Source organism: Nothobranchius furzeri, chromosome 16 (assembly GCF_043380555.1).
Source record: "Nothobranchius furzeri strain GRZ-AD chromosome 16, NfurGRZ-RIMD1, whole genome shotgun sequence".
NCBI classification, from domain to species: domain Eukaryota; kingdom Metazoa; phylum Chordata; class Actinopteri; order Cyprinodontiformes; family Nothobranchiidae; genus Nothobranchius; species Nothobranchius furzeri.
Window position 1 is genome coordinate 55691923 of NC_091756.1, and position 21334 is coordinate 55713256.

The following is a 21334-nucleotide window of genomic DNA, read 5'->3' on the forward strand; positions in this document are numbered from 1 at the left end:
TTTGTAGTTTTGTATCATCCACCAGGCCATTGCCATCAAGGCACGAAAGAGGACTCAAATGCAGAGCTCACACTGTTTAATAAACAGAAAAGGATTCCTGGCCTGTACAGCACAAATGAACAAGTCCTAAACTAACTAAATACACTCTCACAAAGTGTCGCAGAGAGCAGGTTCACTTTACTCAACAGATGAAGACAAAATGGCAAAGGAATCTGCAAAGAAGCATAAATGGAGAAGCCAGGATACAGGTGGAAGACATAAGGCTGATTGGTGAGGAGCCTCAGGTCGTGAAGCTGCCTGCAATGAGCCAGGAAATGAATTCACAAAATAGAACAGGAAGTACCAGAAATACAATAAAACCAGAAACATGACTGCAAAGCACTCAACCTACAGAACCACTTACTCTGAGTTTTTGGATCAGATCTCTGATTTTTTTATCTGATTTGGTGCTAAATACTGATAAGGTCATTGTAGTGGGGGGATTTTAACATTCATGTTGACAATGAATAAGTGATAAATCTATCACTAATAAATAATAAATCTATTAGGAAACGGTTTTGTATTGAAGTAGTATTCTTATGTGCAATAAATGTCGTTAGTTACACTGAAATAGAAATAAATAAAAATGCAAAAAGTGGTACTTTGCCAGAGAAAAAACATGGCAAGTAAGTTGCCATGTTTGGATGTTTTACACATATTACCTGATTTTTCTTTGATCTTCACATTATTTCTCTTCTACTGGTTAAATAAACACCTTCAGAATTGTTTGACACTTTCCTGAACCAGCTACTAATGAATGGGACCCACACAGAATGGATGACCCAAGGCTTAACAGGCCTGGCCATGAAAGGGCAAGATCAGGGGGTGCTAAATTCTGGTGCAGGGGGGCTGGTATCCAGCATGTTTAGTTGTTTCTCTGCTCTAACACACTTTATTCAGTGGTTGAATCATTTGTTCAGCAGTTCATCAAGCTCTGCAGAAAGCTGTCAATCACCTGCTCAAAGAAATCAGGTGTGCTGAAGCAGGGGAACATTTAACCCTCTCAGGCTCAAAATGAGTTGTGATAAAAGGACGAACAACTAAGTCCTTCACGGGTACTTCTGAGTTAAAAATGCTCATGAAATACGTATGTGGAGTAATCAGGTAGGTAGGTTTTAACGTTGCATGCTGGAGGACCAAGATTTAGCACCCCTGACCTAGGGAAAGGGGCAACTCTATAACCAAACTGGCATATGCCTCTGTTCAGCATATAGACTCGTGTCGGAGATTATGGTTGCAAAGATGAGTAGGCAGGTATACAAATACATGAGCAGGGCACAGAAGGGATTTAGTAGGAACACCAGAGGAGCCGAGCACCAACTGCTGGTTGACAGAATCCCTGCTGAGACTGTAAAACCAGATACACCAATTGTGCACTGCCTGGAATAACTATAAGAAAGCATATGACTCAAGAACACACTCATGTATGCTAGAGTGTTCAGACTGATGTGTAGCATCACGCAAGGTCCTCTTTGGATTAAAATTAGACCAAACAGGTTGTTGTATGAACTTAGATCGATATATAAGTATCCGGGATATTTATACGGGATATAAGCCTCATAGGTTAATCTGATTGGTCATTCTCAGAATCTCCAACTGAACAGCAACAGTGCTGATTCTAGTGTGTAGTTAAAACTCTACATAAATCATGATGCTACACATGCAAGGCCAGGACAAAGCCACAAGAAGAACAAAAGAACACAACCATAGGTTGGAAGGGTAGCCGAGAGTATCCAAGCTGAAGGAAACCCTAGAGCAACTGAGTTGAGATCACGACACAACTTTATACCAGCCTAGTTTGTATATGGACTACAACGTACAACATCAGCTACCAGAGGGTAACCAATCCACTGCATAACTTCATAGACCGGCAGGTTTTCTGAGGAATGGGGTGAGTGACTGGAAGTTATTGTGACAAACAATCCTGACGGATAAAAATCACAAACAACATGGATAAGAAGAGAGATCAAAACTTTGAACATTCTATAAGGTCAGCCAATAGACCACCTGGCAGGCTGTGATCAGCATTGATTGATGGAATTTGTTAGTGCTTGTTTATTACTTATTTTTTTCTATTTAATTTGTGCTGTTACTGAGCATTTGTAAATACAGACGTAATAGTTTTGGAATTTGTTTAGTTTTTCTGTGTTCTTCAAAATGAAAATGTAACCTATTGCATAAATTAAAAAAATTTGAATTATAAGTTCATTTTCATGCCTTTTATGGCATTGCTTTTTTTAAGCAAACAAGTGATCAGACACAAATTCAGTACAAATATGTCATATAAATAGTTTTTTAGTACATCTTTTTAATCAATAAAAATTATGGATTCCTGTGTGTGCTGCTGTGCTCCTTTACATACACGTGAGGCACAGTTAAGTCTGTCCGTTCCACTCCACACCAGTAGGTGGCTCACATCAACTTGATAATCAACGAACTATCACATTTCATTTCCGGGTCAATTGGTTGGCGGCTGAAAAGCGGTAAAATACAAAGACGGTGGTGAAGCAAACAGTGGGATTACAACGAAATTAAACCGATTAGCAGAAACGTTTGTTTCTTGTTGATGCCCGTTGGCTCTGACGTCTCAACAGAGTGTCTCAGCACCGCCGCCATGAAGGAGCAACTGTTCAATAAAGTGCTACAAGTTATTGTCAGGTGTAAGGACTGCGAGGAAAGGTACGCCTAGCTACAGCCTAGCGACAGGCAGTTATTTGTTATTCACAGCAGGTTTAATAAAACTGTTTACACTTGAGTCAGGACAGAAAGGAGTCGGTTGATTATTTTCTTTTTACATAAAGGCACAATCGAGTTTAATAGGAAATAATTATAGTCACAGTATTTGCTTTTACCTTGTTGTTGATGCTGCCTCTTGCGTTCGGGTGTCACTTTTTATGTAGTGTGTTAAAATCTTAATTTCTCTATTTTCTGTTTTTAAATAAACTTCCTGCTGTAATATATATAAGCTATTTTATTTCCTGCTGTCTGAATGTCCATTTTGTGACAAAATATGCCCGTCTATATCTGACTGTATCTATTCTTGTGAACATTATCAGAGACTTGGTGTTCTTAAATTCTGTTTGAACACAGATGCTTTTTCTTGAGAATGCCAATGTTTTCAGATGTTTGCACGGAGCATGAGCCTTCAGACCTCCTAAGCAGTAGATTAAAAGCCTGGGTTAACCTGCCGTCATGTTTAATGTTTTCAGAAAGGCAAATCTTCGTGTCACCATTGAGCTCCAGCTGACTACAAGTACAGCACACCGAAGGGTCAGTATGGGTTTTCTATGAAGATTCAAACTGGGTGAAAAGCGTGTTTACAACTAAACTTATTTTCTGTTTATTTTAGGATCTTCTTGTCAGGTTAATTGATGATATAGATCCATATTTCCTTTTCAACCTTTCTATATCAGAAGAAGACTTCCAAAGGTGTGCAGTGGGAGAAATGTGTAAAATACAGTGGCCAAAATTCAAAACAAGCTAACATCACTGTAACCTTTTTGTGTGTTTGAGTAGTTTGAAAGTACAACAAGGCCTGCTGATAGACTTTGCATCATTCCCTCAGAAGTTTATTGACCTTCTTAACTTGTGCAACTCGGAGCAAGAGTCAGACTCACCAAGGTAAGCCTAAGTCATTACAGTGGACTCAAAACACACATGTTTAAATCTGCCTATGACCTGATTTTATTGAACTGTTTCTCTCTTTATTTTATCTTCTTTGCGTTTTATTGTTGCTTTATTGCTGTTTTAATGTATTTTTTGAAAGTATTTTCTGTCAAGTGACCTTGGGTGTTCTGAAAGGCGCTTTAAATTAAATGTATTATTATTATTTACTAAATATATCAACATTTGTCTCAGTTATCTGTTTTAATCATTGCTACTCATTTAAATAACTAAACAGGAATAGTTCACATTAAGTCTGTTAGCAGCTAAGGAAAACCAAAAAGGAAAATACATTTTTTAAAATAAAATTTATGTTGGGATATTTTTTTTCACATCAATTCTATTGGGTTAATCACGGATGATAGGAGATGGCTCGGCTCTAAAGAACATGTTTCGTGTTTTATTTTTAAGCTTGTAGAGCCAGCACAATCGTCTCTGCTAATGTCATACGGTAACTTTGTCTGCCAGCCAACAAATGTTTCAGTTTATCTATTCAAATCTTAAGTATTTCATTCAACACCACACGCAATAGCCACATATCTTATTGTGTTCATTCACAGGTTTCTCCTTCACCTGACGTGCCAGTCGTCAGTGCTCGAGGGCTTTGCCAGCTTCAGTGTTGTGGAGACGAATGCATTCAAGCACCTAAATCACCTGTGTCTACGGCTTGTTCAAGGCTCAGACAGAGAGCTTAAAGACTACCTGGCAGCATGTCTCTCTTCCTTGAAGGTTTGCTTATTTACTGTTATGTTGGCTTGCCAACTCCGGGTCGGGAGAGAGGTCCTACCTCAAGAGGAGGAGTTTAAGTATCTCGAGGTCTTGTTCACGAGTGAGGGTAGGAGGGATCGGGAGATTGACAGGCGGATTGGTTCGGCGTCTGCAGTGATGCAGACGCTGAGCCGATCTGTCGTGGTGAAGAGGGAGCTGAGCCAGAAAGCCAGGGTCTCGATTTACCGGTCGATCTGCGTCCCAATCCTCACCTATGGTCATGAGCTTTGGGTAATGACCGAAAGAACGAGATCGCGGATACAAGCGGCCGAAATGAGTTTCCTCCGTAGGGTGGCCGGGCTCGGCCTTAGAGATAGGGTGAGGAGCTTGAACATTCGGGAGGGACTCGGAGTAGAACCGCTGCTCCTCCGGATCGAAAGGAGTCAGTTGAGGTGGTTTGGGCATCTGGTCAGGATGCCTCTTGGACGCCTCCCCGGGGAGGTGTTTCGAGCATGTCCTGCCGGCAGGAGGCCCCCGGGTCGACCCAGGACACGTTGGAGAGGTTACATCTCCAATCTGGTCCAGGAATGCCTTGGGGTCCTGTCGGAGGAGCTGGTGGAGGTGGCCGGGGAGAGGACGGTCTGGAGCTCCCTAGTTGGGATGCTGCCCCCGCGACCCGGACCCGTATAAGCGGAAGAAGACTGCGGCGACGACTGTTATGTTGTGTCTCATAACCTTTGGACTGGGTGTCATAGCAGTGCTACAACTTTTTTTTTTTTTTTTTTTTTCAAACAAGACACCAAATCCAAATGATGCTAAAATGGTGATTCCTCACTACATAATCTCTCTCTGCTTGCACTTGTTTGCAGCTAATAAATATGACCTAAATGTGCCGGTAAGAAATGACAGATATGACTTTTGCTCGTTCTTTCAGGCGGAGAAGCAGGCCATAGATCTGAAGCTTAAGAAGACTGAAGATGATCTTTCTCGCCAGCTAAGCTATGCTCAACAGGTCAGCTTCGAACACTTAATTTAATCATACAAATGCAACAGCCTCACCACAGGGTGAGGTTTTAACGTGCATTTTTGAATATTTGGTTTTCTCAGAACTGATTAGATGAGTGAAATGTCCTGTCAAATATTTCCTATGTTGTTACGCTGAGAAGCTCTTGCCAAATAATAAAATATTGACCATATCTTGATTAGGGCTGAAAGATGGTTCAATAACAATAAGCATCTATCGATAGACGTGTGGTGTCATGCGAAAAAAATGGGTCCATAAAAATTTTTCTTTCAATTTTTATTATAGCCTTTTGGGTAGCTTGATACTAGAGTCAATAGCTGCTCCCAGGCAATCAAAAACACAGATACAGGCACGCTCCGTCACCTAGCCCTCCCCTGTCAGACCTAAACAGAGCATGTGACTTAACCCTCTGGGGTCCATGGACGCGTATCCGCGTCTTTTGAACAGGTCTGATTTGAGACGTTGTAGCAGCAAGACTCCGCCTCCCTGAGTTTCGGTTTCAATTCAGCTTCAAAAAGGAGATTATAAACTACACCCCAGTTTTTAAATTGTGTTAATAGGCAACGTAAAAGCGGAGTTATACTAAACTAAAAAACGACCTATTTTTAGACAATCTGATAACTTGTCAAAACAGCAGTTTAGTAATCCATGAGAGGGAATGTGCTTGTGAACATAAAAAACCCACAAAAACATGAGATCCTTTTGCTGTTGGTGGACGTCTCACATATTCAACTGATAAAAAGTATCATTATGTAGCTGAGAGAGAGAGGAAGGCCGCACGAGTAACGAGATGTGCACAAAAAGGAGCCGCTTCGCGGGGAAAGGAGTGGCGCCAACAGAGTAACAACAAATAATTAGACAGATATTGATGATAAACTTCATATTTTGGAGCGATCCAGACAGATATATTGTCTCTGCAGTTTAGTAGGCTTTTATTAGGCTTATATAAAGGATGATGAGAAGGATAAATGTCCACCAGGCAGTTCAGATAGTACAGCTGTTTTTTGAACTGGAAACAGTTGAAGTAGACGGAGACTCGCAGCCAGAGTCTGAGGCAAATAGCGAGGATGTTGATGACGATGTGGCAGATCCATCCTTCCTCATAGAAGAGTTGGGTCATGATGAGGTAGAGGATGAAGGCAGAGATCCAACAAGAGGAGTGGGCGGCGCCACGCAGCTGTCAGATCTCGGCGTGAGACAGAGCCACTCCCCATTCCAAAATGCATATTAATTATTGCCAAATTAATAAAATAAGTATAAATTCAGATAGTCCAGCTTGTCCTGAAAAAAAAATGATACCCTATAAGGCAATATTTATTGTTGTTATTAGAAAATAGAAAAGAAAAACCAAAATGAGTCAAAAACTGTGATTTACACCCTGGACCCCAGAGGGCTAATAATTTTTAAAAAAGAATGTTATTTGTTATATTCATATTATTTATAAATGTACAGTCTAGATTACCATTCTAAATTATAAAAAACATTTGTCATAAATGTTTGTTGGTTTCATAGTAAAATAAACAACTTTTTTCCAATTTGGATTTTATGTTTTTGAGTGATTTGAGGTCTAATATGCAACCCCTTTATGTCCAAATATAAAAAATAAGTATAAATTCATAAAGTCCAGGTTGTGCTGAAAAGACTGATACCACATAAGGCAGTGGTTATGGTTTCTATTTTGGAAACACAAAGGAAAACTCTAAATTAGTCAAAAACTGCAAAATACACCCTGGACCCCAGAGGGTTAAACAAGATGTTGCAGCCAGGAGAGGTAAAGAAATTACCCGTTAAAAACAATTACAGTAGTTCACCAGTACGGCAGTGTTTTGTGGTGGTTTGCTAAATTGGATGAGAATCGATTAAAAACCAAATCTGGTAACAATACTTGTTTCATCATAATGTAATGACATTAAATGGCCAACGCTGCACTTAGAATAATAATATTTTCTAAAATTATTATATTTATCAATAATAAATAAACAATTCTATATCACCCAGCCCTAATCTTGACTATATTTGATCAGTTTGGGTAAAGCTCAGAGATTCTGGATGTTATTTAGTAAAATAGGTTTTTCACGCTGTTATTGAAAAGCATTCTCCAACAAGTTATCAAAATTGTAATTATGATGATTTAATTTTGTAAAACCAATTGAAACATAGAATGTTTAAAAAGTGAATATAATTTGGCATTATTCTGTGGTACATGTATTCAGATCTGATCACACGATGGATCCATTTGAATGTCAGAAAAACAATTATCAAATATAAAGTTTAGATAATTTACTTGATGCTCCTCAGACATAGAAACAAGTCACAGACCTGTGTTCGGACTGATGTTTTCTCTTCTGTGTCCTCTTGTCTTGGTTTATGCTTTACTTAAATCCTTACATCCTGTTGCAGTTTTGTGTCAAATGAACAATGATTACATTGTCCTGCACAGACTCTGTCTGAGAAGACCAAAGAGTTAGAAAAGCTGCGATCGGAGTGGACAAGCCAGACCAGTTCTCTGTCCAGTCGTCATTCACAAGAGTTACAGCTCGAGAGGGAGAAGATGGTTGAGGTAAGACTTTGTTTATGCAGACTAGTTTTGTTTATTAAAATAAATTTTAAAAGTCTGGCATGACCCAGTGGTGACCTCTGACCCTTGTTCCCTTGTCGAACATAAAACACCAAACTTTACAACTGTTGACAACATGGGCGTCAAAAACACCAACTACGATTACATGCAGCCAATATCCGGGTTATGATCGGGTTAAGGTCGGTATTCGGGTTTCTGAGTTGATCAGAATAACCCGTTTACAAGCATAAATAGAAAGAGTTACCTCTAACTTGCATAACCCGATTTAAATGCGGACGTTGGGGTAGCGTCAGGACGTATGGACTACGTCCAGACGCAATATGCGTCATTTCTGGTTCTTCTCGTTCCGGTATCCGTGAAAACAACAACATGTTTCCCAGTTCAGAAGAGATGGCGACCGCGTTTGTTTGCGCTTTAGTTTCCTCGTCACTCCAAAAGTGTGGTGCTGTGCCGCGACTCGCCATTTTGCCCCCCAACTTGTTGTTTACTTCCGGTGTTCTGGCGCATACAAGACGTCTCGCTACTCAAAAGACCAAGATTCCTTGCGAACAGAGCATGCACAGAACACACGCTTTGATGGGGATATCCCGATATGCGTTTACACGACCAAACATTCGGGTTAGAAAAGGGTTACCCCAGGTGTAGTAACCGGGTTTTTAAAAACCCGGTTATGAGCATATCCGGGTTTTTGGCGGTGTTTACATGGACCTGCGGAACCGGGTTATTGTGAATATTCGGGTTTTAAAAGGGTTACTGGCTGCATGTAAACGCACTCAGTGTGTGTGTGTGTGTGTGTGCGTAGTTGGGTGTATGAAAGACTCACTAGTCTAAATCACTTTGGAATCACTTTTGACTCAGAAAAGCGCTGTTCAAGTGCAGATCATTTCTGATTGAACACCCAACCTTCAGAACAGATCCGTAACCACCGAGTAGAGATTCAGTCTTTAAATTCAGACCAAATTTGGTTAGAGCTGCTATAGGCCAACAATTTGGTCACATGTTTCTGCAAAGATTATGCAGGGTGGCCAAGTCTCACGCACTGAATGTGAGACACACACTCTCACGCTACACCTCTATTTCCTCATGCTGAAACCTCTATAGGCCACTTGAGCGTCACCTTTTTCATAACTTCTGAGTTTGCAGGTATGCTAAACATTCAAATAAATTCTTTGATTTGTTCTGCGTATTTCAACAAAACCAGTTTTCAAACAATTTATTACTCCAGTGAATCAAGAACAATCTGAATAAAGCAGAATCCTGCTCATGCTCCTCCATCCCTACTGCCTGAGAAGAGGGTGGCAAAGGTTGAGCTCTGTGCGTGGCTTCAGGCACATACAGGGTATCCTGCGGGTCCTTAAAAAGTCTTAAATTAGCTTTTCCAAATTTAAGGCCTTAAAAATTACAAATAATCCTTAAAGCGCAAGTCAACCCCTACCAGAGTCTAACTCCACTCCCAATTCATGTTTGAAAAATGCAACAAATGCTGTTGCCTGGCAGACCGAGAGGGCGGAGCTGCTAACAAATACACACACACAGGCTCACGACTGCATTGTGACATCCTTATGTACCAGTTTACATCATAGCATACCTCTTAGCCAATAGCGGTGGCAGATTTCAATTAAAATACAGTGCAGAGTTTTTACCTAACAACTGCACAACACTGCCAGTTTTAGGCAGAATATTTAAATTTTAACTAAGATGCACTGAAGTGCCAAATTATTCACTACACGTGTCTGCAGCACGATTAGACACTCGTTTATTTCGTTTATCAGCAAGAAAAAGTTTTTGGGGGGGTGACTTGCTCTTTAAATACAGTTTCCAAAGGTCTTAAATTTTCAAAGACCGAATAAACAAGATTCTTTTATTTCTATAAAATTTTCATGAATTTCTAGTTAGCCTTCAGCATTTTTTGTGTATGATATTGGCGTGAGCGGAATCGTACACGTTCAGTTGGTGGTAAAAGGGGGCTATTTTTAGATGAGCACATTAGCTGGTTAAACTAGTGGGAGCTTGCGCCATGGGGAAGTGCAAGTTTAATGGTAACTGGATGGCTAATCCCACGTTCATGACGTGGTTCCAGGCAATAGCTGGAAAATAAAGCTTCAATTTGATTATAAAAATAGCTTAAATTTGGTCTAAGTGGCCTTTAAAAAGGTCTTCAAAAGTCTTAAATTTAGCTCCCTTAAACCTGCTGATATCCTGCACATAGCTCTTGGTGGTATCTAGGGAATGATCTGAGCATCAAGAAGGACTGACCCATCTTAAACCTTTGTCGGCTGTGCTGAAGAGAAAGGTACAGAACCAAATTATTTAATTAATTAGCTGCGCGTTCTCCTGTCCTCTGTCTTCCGGGACACACACACACAAGGGACTGTCTCAGCTGTTATTTTCGTTGAGTGTGCACGTACAGCATGCGCGCCTCGTGCACGAGCCTACTATTGAAGCTGCTGTTACGCTTTTGGCCTGAGGGGGCAATCATGAGCATGAAAATTCAAAACTCCGTAAAGTCCCTTTAATAACACTCATCTTAGCCAAAAAACACATAAATATATCCAGTAAAATATGATGCCTTTCATTAACATGCATTTGTGTTGGAAATGGTAATAACATTTAATTTCTGCTGCTAACAATGTAATGGTGGCACGTCTATTATGTACGGGTTAGGGTTGAGGGGGTTCCGTTTTGCCTTGGCCCCCAAAATGCCTTGACACGGCCCTGGGTGTGTGACTGAGTTTTGAGGGTGATCTGAATTGTATCAGATGTATAAATATTACATGTGTATATCTTGCAGTTTTATACAGGTAAAAACATGTAGTGGAGATAAATCTACCTACATTTGACTTTCAAGCTTTGTTTTTATTTAACTAATTTCCTTTCCTGTCTGTCTCTCTTCTGCCTGCGTCTCCTCTAAACTCTCCAGAAAATCTGCTGCCTGGATTCTTACTTTTTCACCTCATCAGTTACTTTTGAGCAGATCAAAGGGATCTCCTGACCGCAAAGCGGAGTGCACGTTTCAATGCTGCGTCAGTGAGGTGACATCACCGTAGCACACGAATAGCGGAGCGCGTCAGCAACGATTAAAAGACCGAATACCAGAGGATATAAACAGATATGAACGATCATGTGTTAATAATAATGTTTTGTTGCGCCACCTTGAAAATGTATCGTGCACCGGATGCAGCGGGCACACCAACGATCAGAGCTCTGCGTCCTCTCCGCTCAAGAGAATCCCTGCTGCGCTGACGGTTCATAAATATTGTAATATAGATATAAACTGGATCTTTCCCTGAAAGATATCTAGCCCCCCATAATTCGATCCCTGCTTCTGGATGAAAAACCGGACATTTTGATCCAGGTAGGGACCCCCCCAGACGCCCCGGACAGAGAGTGAAAAGTGGACATGTCCGGGGGAAAGAGGACGTATGGTCAGCCTACAATGGCACCAACCATAGATATGTACCAGCTAGCGAGAAAAGCAATTTTTGACCTTTTTCTGCAGCAGTTTTAGCGCTTTTTGGTGCACCGCTGCTGATACAGCGCACCCCTAGTGGCGCAACGCTGCAACTGCAGTTAAAATAAAATCCATAATACTGGCGGCAGAGTGAAATCAGTCTGGGGCAGCACAAAGATAGCTGGAGGCGGCCGCCACGCAAATTTGAACGCAGGAAAAACCCTGCTGCTCATTGTGATAAACAACACTTTGGGATTCCCTTTGGTCAGGTACACGAAGTTGGAGAAATATGCAACCATTACATCTCTGACTGCAGAGTTAAAGGATGTCAGAAGATCCTTTAGATGCAGCAGATGGATGTGGAGACGAGGTTTCTTCCACAAGAGCTCAATTTTTCTGCAACTGCACTTCAGGCTCTGCCCTGCACCTCCATGGTTACGTTATAGAATATAAACATATAGCAACAGGAAGATTTTAATTAAACTGTCAGCTGGTCTTGTTTCTGTGCTGTGAAAACATGTTAACCTTCTTACGAAGTTCTCCTGTTTGGGGAATTTTATTTATTTGTCACAACTGAATGTTTTTTAATATTGTTAAAATCTGCATGAATAAACACAAAATATGGAATTTAAATGATGGTTAATTTATTATTTTGTAAAAAGATATCCAAAACAGCCTGGCCTTTTGTTAAAGACACATTTAATAATTGTTAGAAGTATTATAAAAAACATTCATTGTCTTTTTTGTATTCCAGTTGCAGAACAGATTTAGCCATGAGACTGAGCGTCTGCGTCAGGAGCTGGAGAGTGCTCAGAAGAAGAGCATGCAGCAGCTTCAGAGCAGAGAGGCAGAGCTGGAGAGCTCCTGCAGGGAGCTGACGGAAAGAAAGTACAAGAACGAGTCCACCATCAGAGATCTGAAGGTCAAACTAGTTGGTGCAGAGGAGGTAAGCTTTTATGTGTAACTGGGACTGGAGCCTGTAAGAGGCACAGGTCCAGTTATCGAAGTCACCAAAATAATTTTAGTTAATTTACTTGTCTTCACTAAGACCTCCAATAAAACTTAAATCAACATCTTTATTCACACGTGTAATTCTTTCAGTCTCAGCTACTTACATTAACATGGATGCATAAATGGTTAAATGGACGACTTTTTTTGTATTTTCTGTTATTGATTAGTTGTTTTTCTTGTTGTAATGTGTGTGTGTGTTCAGGAATGTAAGCATTTAAAGCAGCAGGTCCTGACTCTCAGGAGGGAGAACAGCACTTTGGACACAGAGGTCCATGAAAAAGAGCGTTTAGTTAACCAGCTGCAGATGAGAGTAGCCGTTCTGGAACAGGAAGTCAAAGACAAAGATATGCTGATGTGCCGCACAAAAGAGGTGTTGGAGGCCACTCAGCACCAGAAGGTAGGAGCTAGATGGTTTTCCTGCTTCAGGACATTTTAAAGTATTACTTATCTCAACTGGAGGGATTGTTTTTAAGTAATTAATTTATTTATTTACTTAGCATCTTGTTTTCAAGAGGTTCCTCCATCTGTACAACACGTAAAAAGAAAAGAAAGACAGCAAGCAGCTGAAAAACAAAAAACAAAACATAGAATAAATGGATAAAACAAAATTAAATATTTTTTAAAATGCTATGAGAACAAAACAACAAAAAACCTAAGTGTGTCAGCCTAGCTGACACACTTTCAAGCGTTCAACTAAAATCACTTAGAAGCAGTTACAAATGGGTAGTACATGAAAATAAACCGTATTCCGAAAAAGTCTAAAAGACGTGATTTACCGTATGTCGACAGGTAAATTGTTCCATTCTAGTGGAGTTTTAACACTAAAAGCACATCTTCCCACTTTTTTAAATTTAGGTACAACAAAAAAAATCTGTTCATTAAATCTTGTGATGTGCTGACAAGTAGAATGCACCGGGTGTCTTTTTGGAAAATCAAACAATATACATTTAAAATAAAAATTAACTAAAATCTTCACCTGGCTTTTAATGAAAGCCAAGACAGGTTTTCATCCATACTGCAGTGGTGAGTTGTGTAAGGATGGTGCAAAACAAAACGACAAATACTATTAAAAACAACATCAAAAGGATAGAGATAGGATACAGTAGTACATCAGTATAATCTAAAATAGGAAATTAAAGTTGCCTAGCAATGTGATTTCTTATATTTAAGTCAAAGCAGTTAATTGATTGGTACAGAATTTTTAATTGATAGTTTACCTTATTAATGACTGACTGACTGAATATGTGTCCTAAAGGTTAAATCAGACTCAAGCCAGACACAAAGATATTTAACTTTATCAGCACTTTTTACTTGTGAAGAGTCTCGATAGGTTAAGTTTAAGGCCTAGTCCACACGTAGCCGGGTTTTATTTAAAAACGAATATCCGCCCCTCCAAAAACTTGCATCCACACCACCTCGTTTTAAAAAACAAACTCTGTACACACGTACCCGGATAAATACGTTGTTAAGGACATGCCAGACCTGTAGGCGGCAGTACTTCCCCCGTTCTTAACCTCGTCCTTCGTCTGTGGTCTTCCGCAAGGAGCAGTAATTCCGCTTGCAAAAACAAACAAGCAAAAAGCGCTTGGACAATTGATAAAGCGAGCGCAGCTCTGAGGGCATCCATGCTGTCGGCTAGTGTAAACACAGGTCGCACACGTGATGTCAGCATTTTTTTGTCACGGAAAGTGACGTTGCGGACCTTAAAACTCCGGTTTTGTCTGTCCACACGCAGACACCCAAAGCGGAGAAAACGCAGATCTTCACTTTGGCCGGAGTTTTTAAAAAGATCCGTTTTCGTGTGAAAAAACTCCGTTTTCGTGTGGATGACAGGCCAACACGTAGAAAAATATCTACGTTTTGGCAGATCCCCGGCTACGTGTGGACAGGGCCTAAAGGTCCAGTGGTAGACAGATGATTCTGAAAAAGTACAGAGTATAATTTGGTTTTGTTTAGAATAAGCTTATTATGGACTAACCAACTTTGTAAGGTATCGAATTTGCATTGAAAGCACTCAGCAATTTCAGATGTGGTGGGCTTAGCACAATATAAAACAGTGTCATCCGCATACATATGAATAGAACAAGTGGGACAGCAAAGGGGAAGGTCATTAATAAAAATTGAAAATAGCAAAGGCCTAAGAGAGAAGCCTTGAGGGACACCCCTGGAGATACCATGTAGCTGCGACCACGATCCTTTCAATGAAACAAACTGTGAGCGGGGATGGAGTAATGAGTTAAACCAGAGTAATGCAGTTCTAGACAGGCCAGTTGTATTAAGCGTACCCTAAAGTAGATAATGATCTACTAAATCAAAAGCCTTTTTGAAATCTAGAAAAACTGCTCCAGACATTAAGCCTTGATCGAAGCCATCAACTATGTCATTGACAAATTTGGTTAGTGCAGTTGTAGTCAAAAAATTTTCCTGAATCCAGACTGAAATTGAGAAAGTAGCTTATTAGTGTCAAGATAGCTATATAATTGGTTAAAAATTTATTTTTCAATGACTTTAACATCTGAATTTATTAGTGCAATTGGTCTGTAATTATTAAGTTCGCAAGCATCACCGCTCTTAAAAAGAGGAAAAATCTTTGCATTTCCAGGCAGTCGAGGACCGAGCAGGTGTTTATAGAAAGATTGAAAAGCAAAGCTAACGGGTGGCAGAGTTCCTGGGATGCCACTTTTAAAAACATACTTTCGATCCCTTCTGGACCGGAGACACTGAGGATGAAAGTGAATATTTCATCTTGGATTTGTGTTTTACTTCAGACACGTTTTAGTGGACTCGGCACGCACCTGTTCGCTTATGGGGGGTCAGCCAGGGCCAAATTACACATTCATTCCGTAAATAATAACCCAAGACACACACACACACACACACACACAAAGTAACAAATTTAGTTTTATTTAGATTTGCTCCCAGTCCGAGTGTATTTGACACTGAAATGCTGCTGTAGCTTTCAGTCAATATTGAGAAGGCCGGAACTGATGGTGAATGATGATTTATTGAGCCGTCCGTATCATCAACCAACCAACGTAAGAGCTAGGCATAAACAAAAATAAATAAATAAATCATAAAATAAACCATAATGCATAACTGATTAGCCTATCCTTTGCTCCGTCTTTACTTCTAATAAATTTACGTTTGCTTCTTCTGTGTTGCGCCTCCCTACTTGGCTACGATTGCTTTGACGCTGTCAAAATAAAAGCCTGTATACCTTTGCCGTTGTTAAACATAAAGAAATAGTTCACCTTTACAGCTACCATTTGCCTTTGAGTATTTTTGCATCATATGTCTAAATTGTAATAGAATGGAACAGGACTGAGATCTAGAATAACACAAGTACTCTTCTTTTTTTCATATTGATTTTCACTGTTCTTGTTTTCTAGGAATCAGTGGAGGAAAATGCAGAAAGTAAAGAGCTTCAGTTAAGAAGACTTGAAGAAACTGTGAAATCACTGTCAGAGGAGCTGTTAAAGGTTGGCGAGTCTTACTGTGTGTTTCAGACGCTTTGTGGAGTTAAAGAAACAAACGGAAAGTGACACAACATGTCCTTAAGATAAAACAATATTCAATTCAATTCAATTCAAAAATACTTTATTAATCCCAGAGGGAAATTGATTGCTGTAGTAGCTCAGAATAATAATAATAATCAAGTCATCAAAGAGTTTTTGTATATTACAATGGCTGTTGGCAGGAAGGATCTCCAGTAGCGGTCAGTGTTGCAGCCAAACTGAAGAAGCCTCTGACTGAAGACACTCTTCCGTTGTCGGACAGTCTTGTGAAGAGAATGCTCAGGGTTGTCCATCATTTTCTTGATTCTCTGGAGAATCCTTCTTTGCATTATCTCCTCCAGTGGTTCAGAAACTCTGGCTGAGTCCTTGAAAGGGCTTGGAGTTCCTCCATCTTGTTGGCCAGTGATCTCACATTGCCCATTATGATCGATGGAAGAGATGGTTTGGATTTCCTATTTCTCTGTCTCCGTTTTGCTCCCGCTCTGCACCCACGCTTCTTGCGTTTTAAAATCCTTTGCTACAAGATAGCGTGTACCTCACCTGTTTCACTGCTGTGGTGTTGGCTGTCATCATTCATACCTAACGATTTATCCAGCCTCACATTTAAGAAAAATATTCAATTGCAAATACTACTCTATGCTTCTCATGCCACAGAATCCTTTATTACCCAAGAAAATTATTTTATGAGTCCATTTTGACTCAAAACCTACAACTTTGATGATGTAATGGATTTGTGTGTCATTAGAAATCTGATTTTGTTCTGGATCGTTAAGCCTGTAGGTGTGCAGTAGTAACAACCACCATAAAGATCCCAGAATGCACAAGGACAAGCCGTGCAATAATGTCAGCCGATACTCTGACAGTAAAGGTCCAAACAAGAGTTTGTTTGGAAAACGGTTAAAGAATTTTGATGTTTTCATACCCCAAGATGAAAATAAAAATAAGCTGTCACGTGTTACTGCGTATTCAGATGTGTTACTGACGTTTTTTCTCCTGTCTAATGTAGGCTAATGGTATAATCAAGAAGCTGCAGGGAGAGCTCCGAGGCCTTCTCGATAAGATCAAAATCAAAAACACCGTGACTGTGTCACAAGAGAAGATTCTCCAGGAAACACAAGGCAAGCTTCAGAGTGTAGAAAAGGATCTCCAGGTGGTTCAGCAGCAGCTTGTTGCCAAGGAGGAGCAGGTAGATGCACTTTTCTTTCCACTCATAAAACCTTCCTCAGTGGTCTAGTGGTAGAGTGTCCGCCCCGAGACTGGGAGATCAGGGGTTCGACTCCTGGTCGGGTCATACCAAAGACTTTGAAAAAATGGGACCCAATGCCTCCCTGCTTGACACTCAGCATTAAGGGGTTGGATTGGGGGGTTAAACCACCAAATAGTTCTCGAGCGCGGCTGTGTCTGTGTGACAACTAATGGGACTTTAACTTTAACTTTATCCAGGCAGAGCTCGGTAGAAACGCCCAGACAAGGGTGTTCGAGTTGTTTAGACTGGATTTTGTTTTCATGCACTGGAGCAAAGCAAAGTCTGATTGTAATTCAGCATTTAAACCAAGCTGATTCCTAGTATCTGCTCTTTATTTGTTTTTCTCTCAAAAGCCCATTAGGCGTTATAATAGTATTTGCTGTTTAATTGTGCACTTTTTATTTAGGAAGGGAGCAGTCCTGAAGCTGCTGCCATTCGTTATTAGTCACATGTCTAACATGCTGCATGTAAAGTTCTGCTTCTTGTTTACTGAGCCACCGAAGCAAACAGACTTTCATGATGCCTGGTAATTTAAACAATAACATGAGTAGTAAATGCAAATTAAAGTCCCAGTGAGTATGTGATGTTAATGGGTGTTGGGTTTTACAGGTTTCAAAACTAACGGAGCAGCTGGAGGCGGCGGTACAGAAATTAAATGAAAGCAAAGAAGTGTTGAAAACAAATGAGAATGGTGAGGAGCCCTCAGCAACCGCTTCTACACACCCGATCATCATACCCATTACACTCTTTACTCTGGTTGATGTAGTTTTTTCATCTTACCCACTTTTTTTTTTATGTAAAGCGAACTGTGTCCGTTGCTGCTGCCTCTTAGCCAGATCGTTGTAAATGAGAATGACTTCTTTATTGAGTCATCTGGTAAAATAAAGGTTAAATAAAGAAATACTTGTTTTCAGTACACATTCTCTCCAAACGAGGTTTATGAGCAGTTCCACGGCTGGAAATGTGATGACTAGTATTTTTTATACTGGCTCACTAACTTTAGGATGAGAGTTTACTCATCACTTAGATACAGAACACATCCAGGTGCCTCCTGTGTTCTGGGTAACAGGAGCTACACCATCATATTAGAAAAATCAACTCTAGAACCGTAAACAGTAAAATGCATAATGGTAGTATTTTGGTATCAGTAGAAAACGGTGTAACTACTTTATTTTGACAGAGCCCAACACTAACCATGTCTTTATTTTACAGTTATAAGTTGGCTCAATAAGCAGCTAAATGAAAACCAGCTGTCCAGAAAAGCACCATCTCCTGTGCATGTGGAGAAACCTTCTGGTTACTCGTCAGAACTGAGGGTACGAGTTGTTTACTGGCTACACTTCCAGCTTTAGTGCCTGACGGTGTTCATGTAGCCATGTGACGGCATTAAGCAAGTTATTTTTCAGCTGTCGTACTTTTATGCTGAGCACTGCCACCATCTAATGACACTTTTCTTTTCTAGACGAAGCTTTATCCTTGGCCAAGCAAACCTCCAGTGTCCCTCATAAAGGCTCTGGATGTTACTCCTGCTGAAGGAGCAGCACAGCCAGTTCACTGGTGAGTCACCATTTCTTCATCTCCAACGCTAACCTTTCTCAGTGGCCTAGTGGTAGAGTGTCCGCCCTGAGACTGGGAGATCAGGAGTTCGATTCCTGGTCGGGTCATACCAAAGACTTTGGAAAAATGGGACCCAGTGCCTCCCTGCTTGACTCTCAGCATTAAGGGGTTGGATTGGGGGGTTAAACCACCAAATAGTTCCCGAGCGCGGCTGTGTCTGCAGCTCAACGCTCCCCCAGGGGATGGGTCAACTGCAGAGAACAAATTTCGCACACACACCTGTGTGTGTGAGTCAACTAATGGGACTTTAACTTTAAATATTAGAGGTTTGAAGGATAACTTTTCACTGTACTCATAGCTTTGGAACAAGGTAGAAACTATAGCTCAATTCAATTATTAACTACGGCACGTTTGGTTTTGCCCCTGTTGGTCTGGGACTTTCTTAATTATTCTTCACCTATCTGCGTTGGCGAGCACTTGTGATGCGCCGAAGGCCCAGTGGGGGTAGAGGCAAAAGTTTTACATTCCTAATCTGGGTGTAAAAGTCTGATGGTCAAACATTAATTTTCTCAAAACTGGAACACGTCTTTGTCCACACTAGCACCTGGGTGTTTAGCTAATGTGTTTGTTGTTGTTGTTGTTGTTAGTGAAGACTCTATTGGCCTGGATTCTAAGTACTTCAGAAGAGAAGACAGCATCCCGGTCTACACGCTGTCGTCTAACTCCGCTCACAGAGGTAAATAAAACACACAAACATTTAAATTTACAGATGTCTTTTTTTATCCGTTTTGTATATTTGAAGTGTTTGCTGTGAAAACGCTTTAAACGTCTCAGATGGAAGCTGCAGCTTGAGTTGTAAACTGAAATCCTCAGGCTGTGTGTCAAACAAAAATTCGATATGCTTCAGAAGACGTGTAAAAACTGCTAAATAAAACCCGGAGCTCAATATAAAACAAGAGGCAGCACAGAACTTCCAATAATACAACATTCAAGAAACCAAGACGAACCTGTAGCTTTATAACATCCATCATTACATTCAGCCTTTTCCTAAAGAGTATCAGAATAAAATCATTGTTTGTTGTGTTCAGGTCAAAATCCACTCAGGTAAAGATGAATGAAGCCATTAAAACGTTTTCCTTTTGTTTATTTTATTTTATGCTTGCAGAAGGAAATCAGAGCGTGAAGCCTTCCATAACTTCTGCTTACTTCCCTGCATGAAGACTGCTGGATCAACGTCCCACGACCGTGGAGGAACTAAAGCTCACGTCCAAAACTCTTGTACAAAAAATACTTTATATTGAATAAACTTTATTTTAAGTAGCTGTAATTGATGGACTTAATTATTTCTGTGTGATGGGATCTGGTAAGATGGGGTACATGCGCACACACACATACACACACAGGGATTTTTAATTGCATCTTTTTTCAGGTCTCATACAATATGCACCCTTATGAATTCTAAACTAATAAAGACATCTCTGCAAAATCAGTCAAAAAAGTAGAGTAAATGAATGTTTGGAATAACTCCTCAGTTTTAACATTTAAAGATTCAAGTATCATCACACATCTTTGAGTAGTTATGGATAAAGACAGCAACATCATAAAGCAGCCTTCTCAGAAGAGAAGCTGTTAAAGGTCTGGAATGCTTTCTTTTCACACCACCTGGCATTTGTCATGTTGCCTAGTAGCCCAGTTTAAAACTTACATGTTTATTGTTCTCCGTTAAGGATTTGGTGGACAGCCAGTTAATTTTATTCTCATATTTCCTGTTCACAACCAAAGTCATGTCACCGTTCAACCTAATTTTGCTCTAATGTGTGTAATTGTCATTATTGGACTCAGATTTGTATTTTCTGTGATTGAAGCCAGTTTGTTTAGAGAAGGAATTTGTGAACCACACAACTAAGTCAAAGCTTTGGACACAGCTACTCATATAAAGGCTTTGTTAGATCGTTTTCCCATATGATGTCATTCCACTTAAAGGAGAACCAAGCAGTTTTGGCAAGCGTTTAGCACTCCTTAGTGTCAATTGGACCGAAAGCTAAATTTCGCTGTGCGTTCATCTTTTTAACACCATCTAACAGCTGAAACGTCTCCCCAGCCTTCTTTAGTGTCTACAGGAGTGATTCATCGCTAAGCCAAACAAATCAGCTGTGTTCATGATCTAAAATATGCAGGAAACGGGCAGGAAGCAGACTACAGCGCCAGATATGTCTGCTCAGTCCCAACACAGCGGCCCGCCAGTTTGGAAGTTGTAGGTGGGATATTCTGGCTACAGGGGGCGATAGGGGCTGGGAGGCCTTTCATTAACCCTGTAAAGGATCATTTTAGCACATACTGGCTTAATAAAATTATTAAAAAATATGAAAAAGTTTAAGTATTCCTTCAAAAAAATATTTAGTGTTGAAGCTCAATCTTAAAATCATGGTTCCCACGCAGCCGTTACGTGTGACTTGTCCTGGTTACAGAGGTGTGTGTGTGTTGCATTTAAAAGAAAAAAAATCAATGTTGGTTTTTCAAATGAACTCTTCTAGGAGAAAGA

At 40.3% G+C, this 21334-nt stretch overlaps 1 protein-coding gene across 1 annotated transcript; it reads left to right on the forward strand.

Annotated features, from left to right (window-relative positions):
* Window positions 1-2485: 2485 nt before the first annotated feature.
* sass6 (SAS-6 centriolar assembly protein) lies at window positions 2486-20119 on the forward strand. Its single transcript, XM_054749586.2, has 16 exons — window positions 2486-2718; window positions 3249-3309; window positions 3389-3468; window positions 3556-3660; window positions 4263-4431; window positions 5345-5422; window positions 7875-7994; window positions 12218-12409; window positions 12677-12871; window positions 15864-15953; window positions 16996-17175; window positions 17845-17926; window positions 18448-18551; window positions 18698-18792; window positions 19440-19528; window positions 19958-20119. The coding sequence occupies exons 1-16, from the start codon at window positions 2606-2608 to the stop codon at window positions 20008-20010; spliced, it is 1806 nt and encodes a 601-aa protein (XP_054605561.1). The 5' UTR covers window positions 2486-2605; the 3' UTR covers window positions 20011-20119.
* Window positions 20120-21334: the final 1215 nt, after the last annotated feature.

Coding starts and splice junctions, on each gene's coding strand:
- sass6 (XM_054749586.2), top strand. CDS start 2,606: ATGCCCGTTGGCTCTGACGTCTCAACAGAGTGTCTCAGCACCGCCGCC. Junction 12,410..12,676: donor AACTAGTTGGTGCAGAGGAG/GTAAGCTTTTAT, acceptor GTGTGTGTTCAG/GAATGTAAGCATTTAAAGCA. Junction 12,872..15,863: donor AGGCCACTCAGCACCAGAAG/GTAGGAGCTAGA, acceptor CTTGTTTTCTAG/GAATCAGTGGAGGAAAATGC.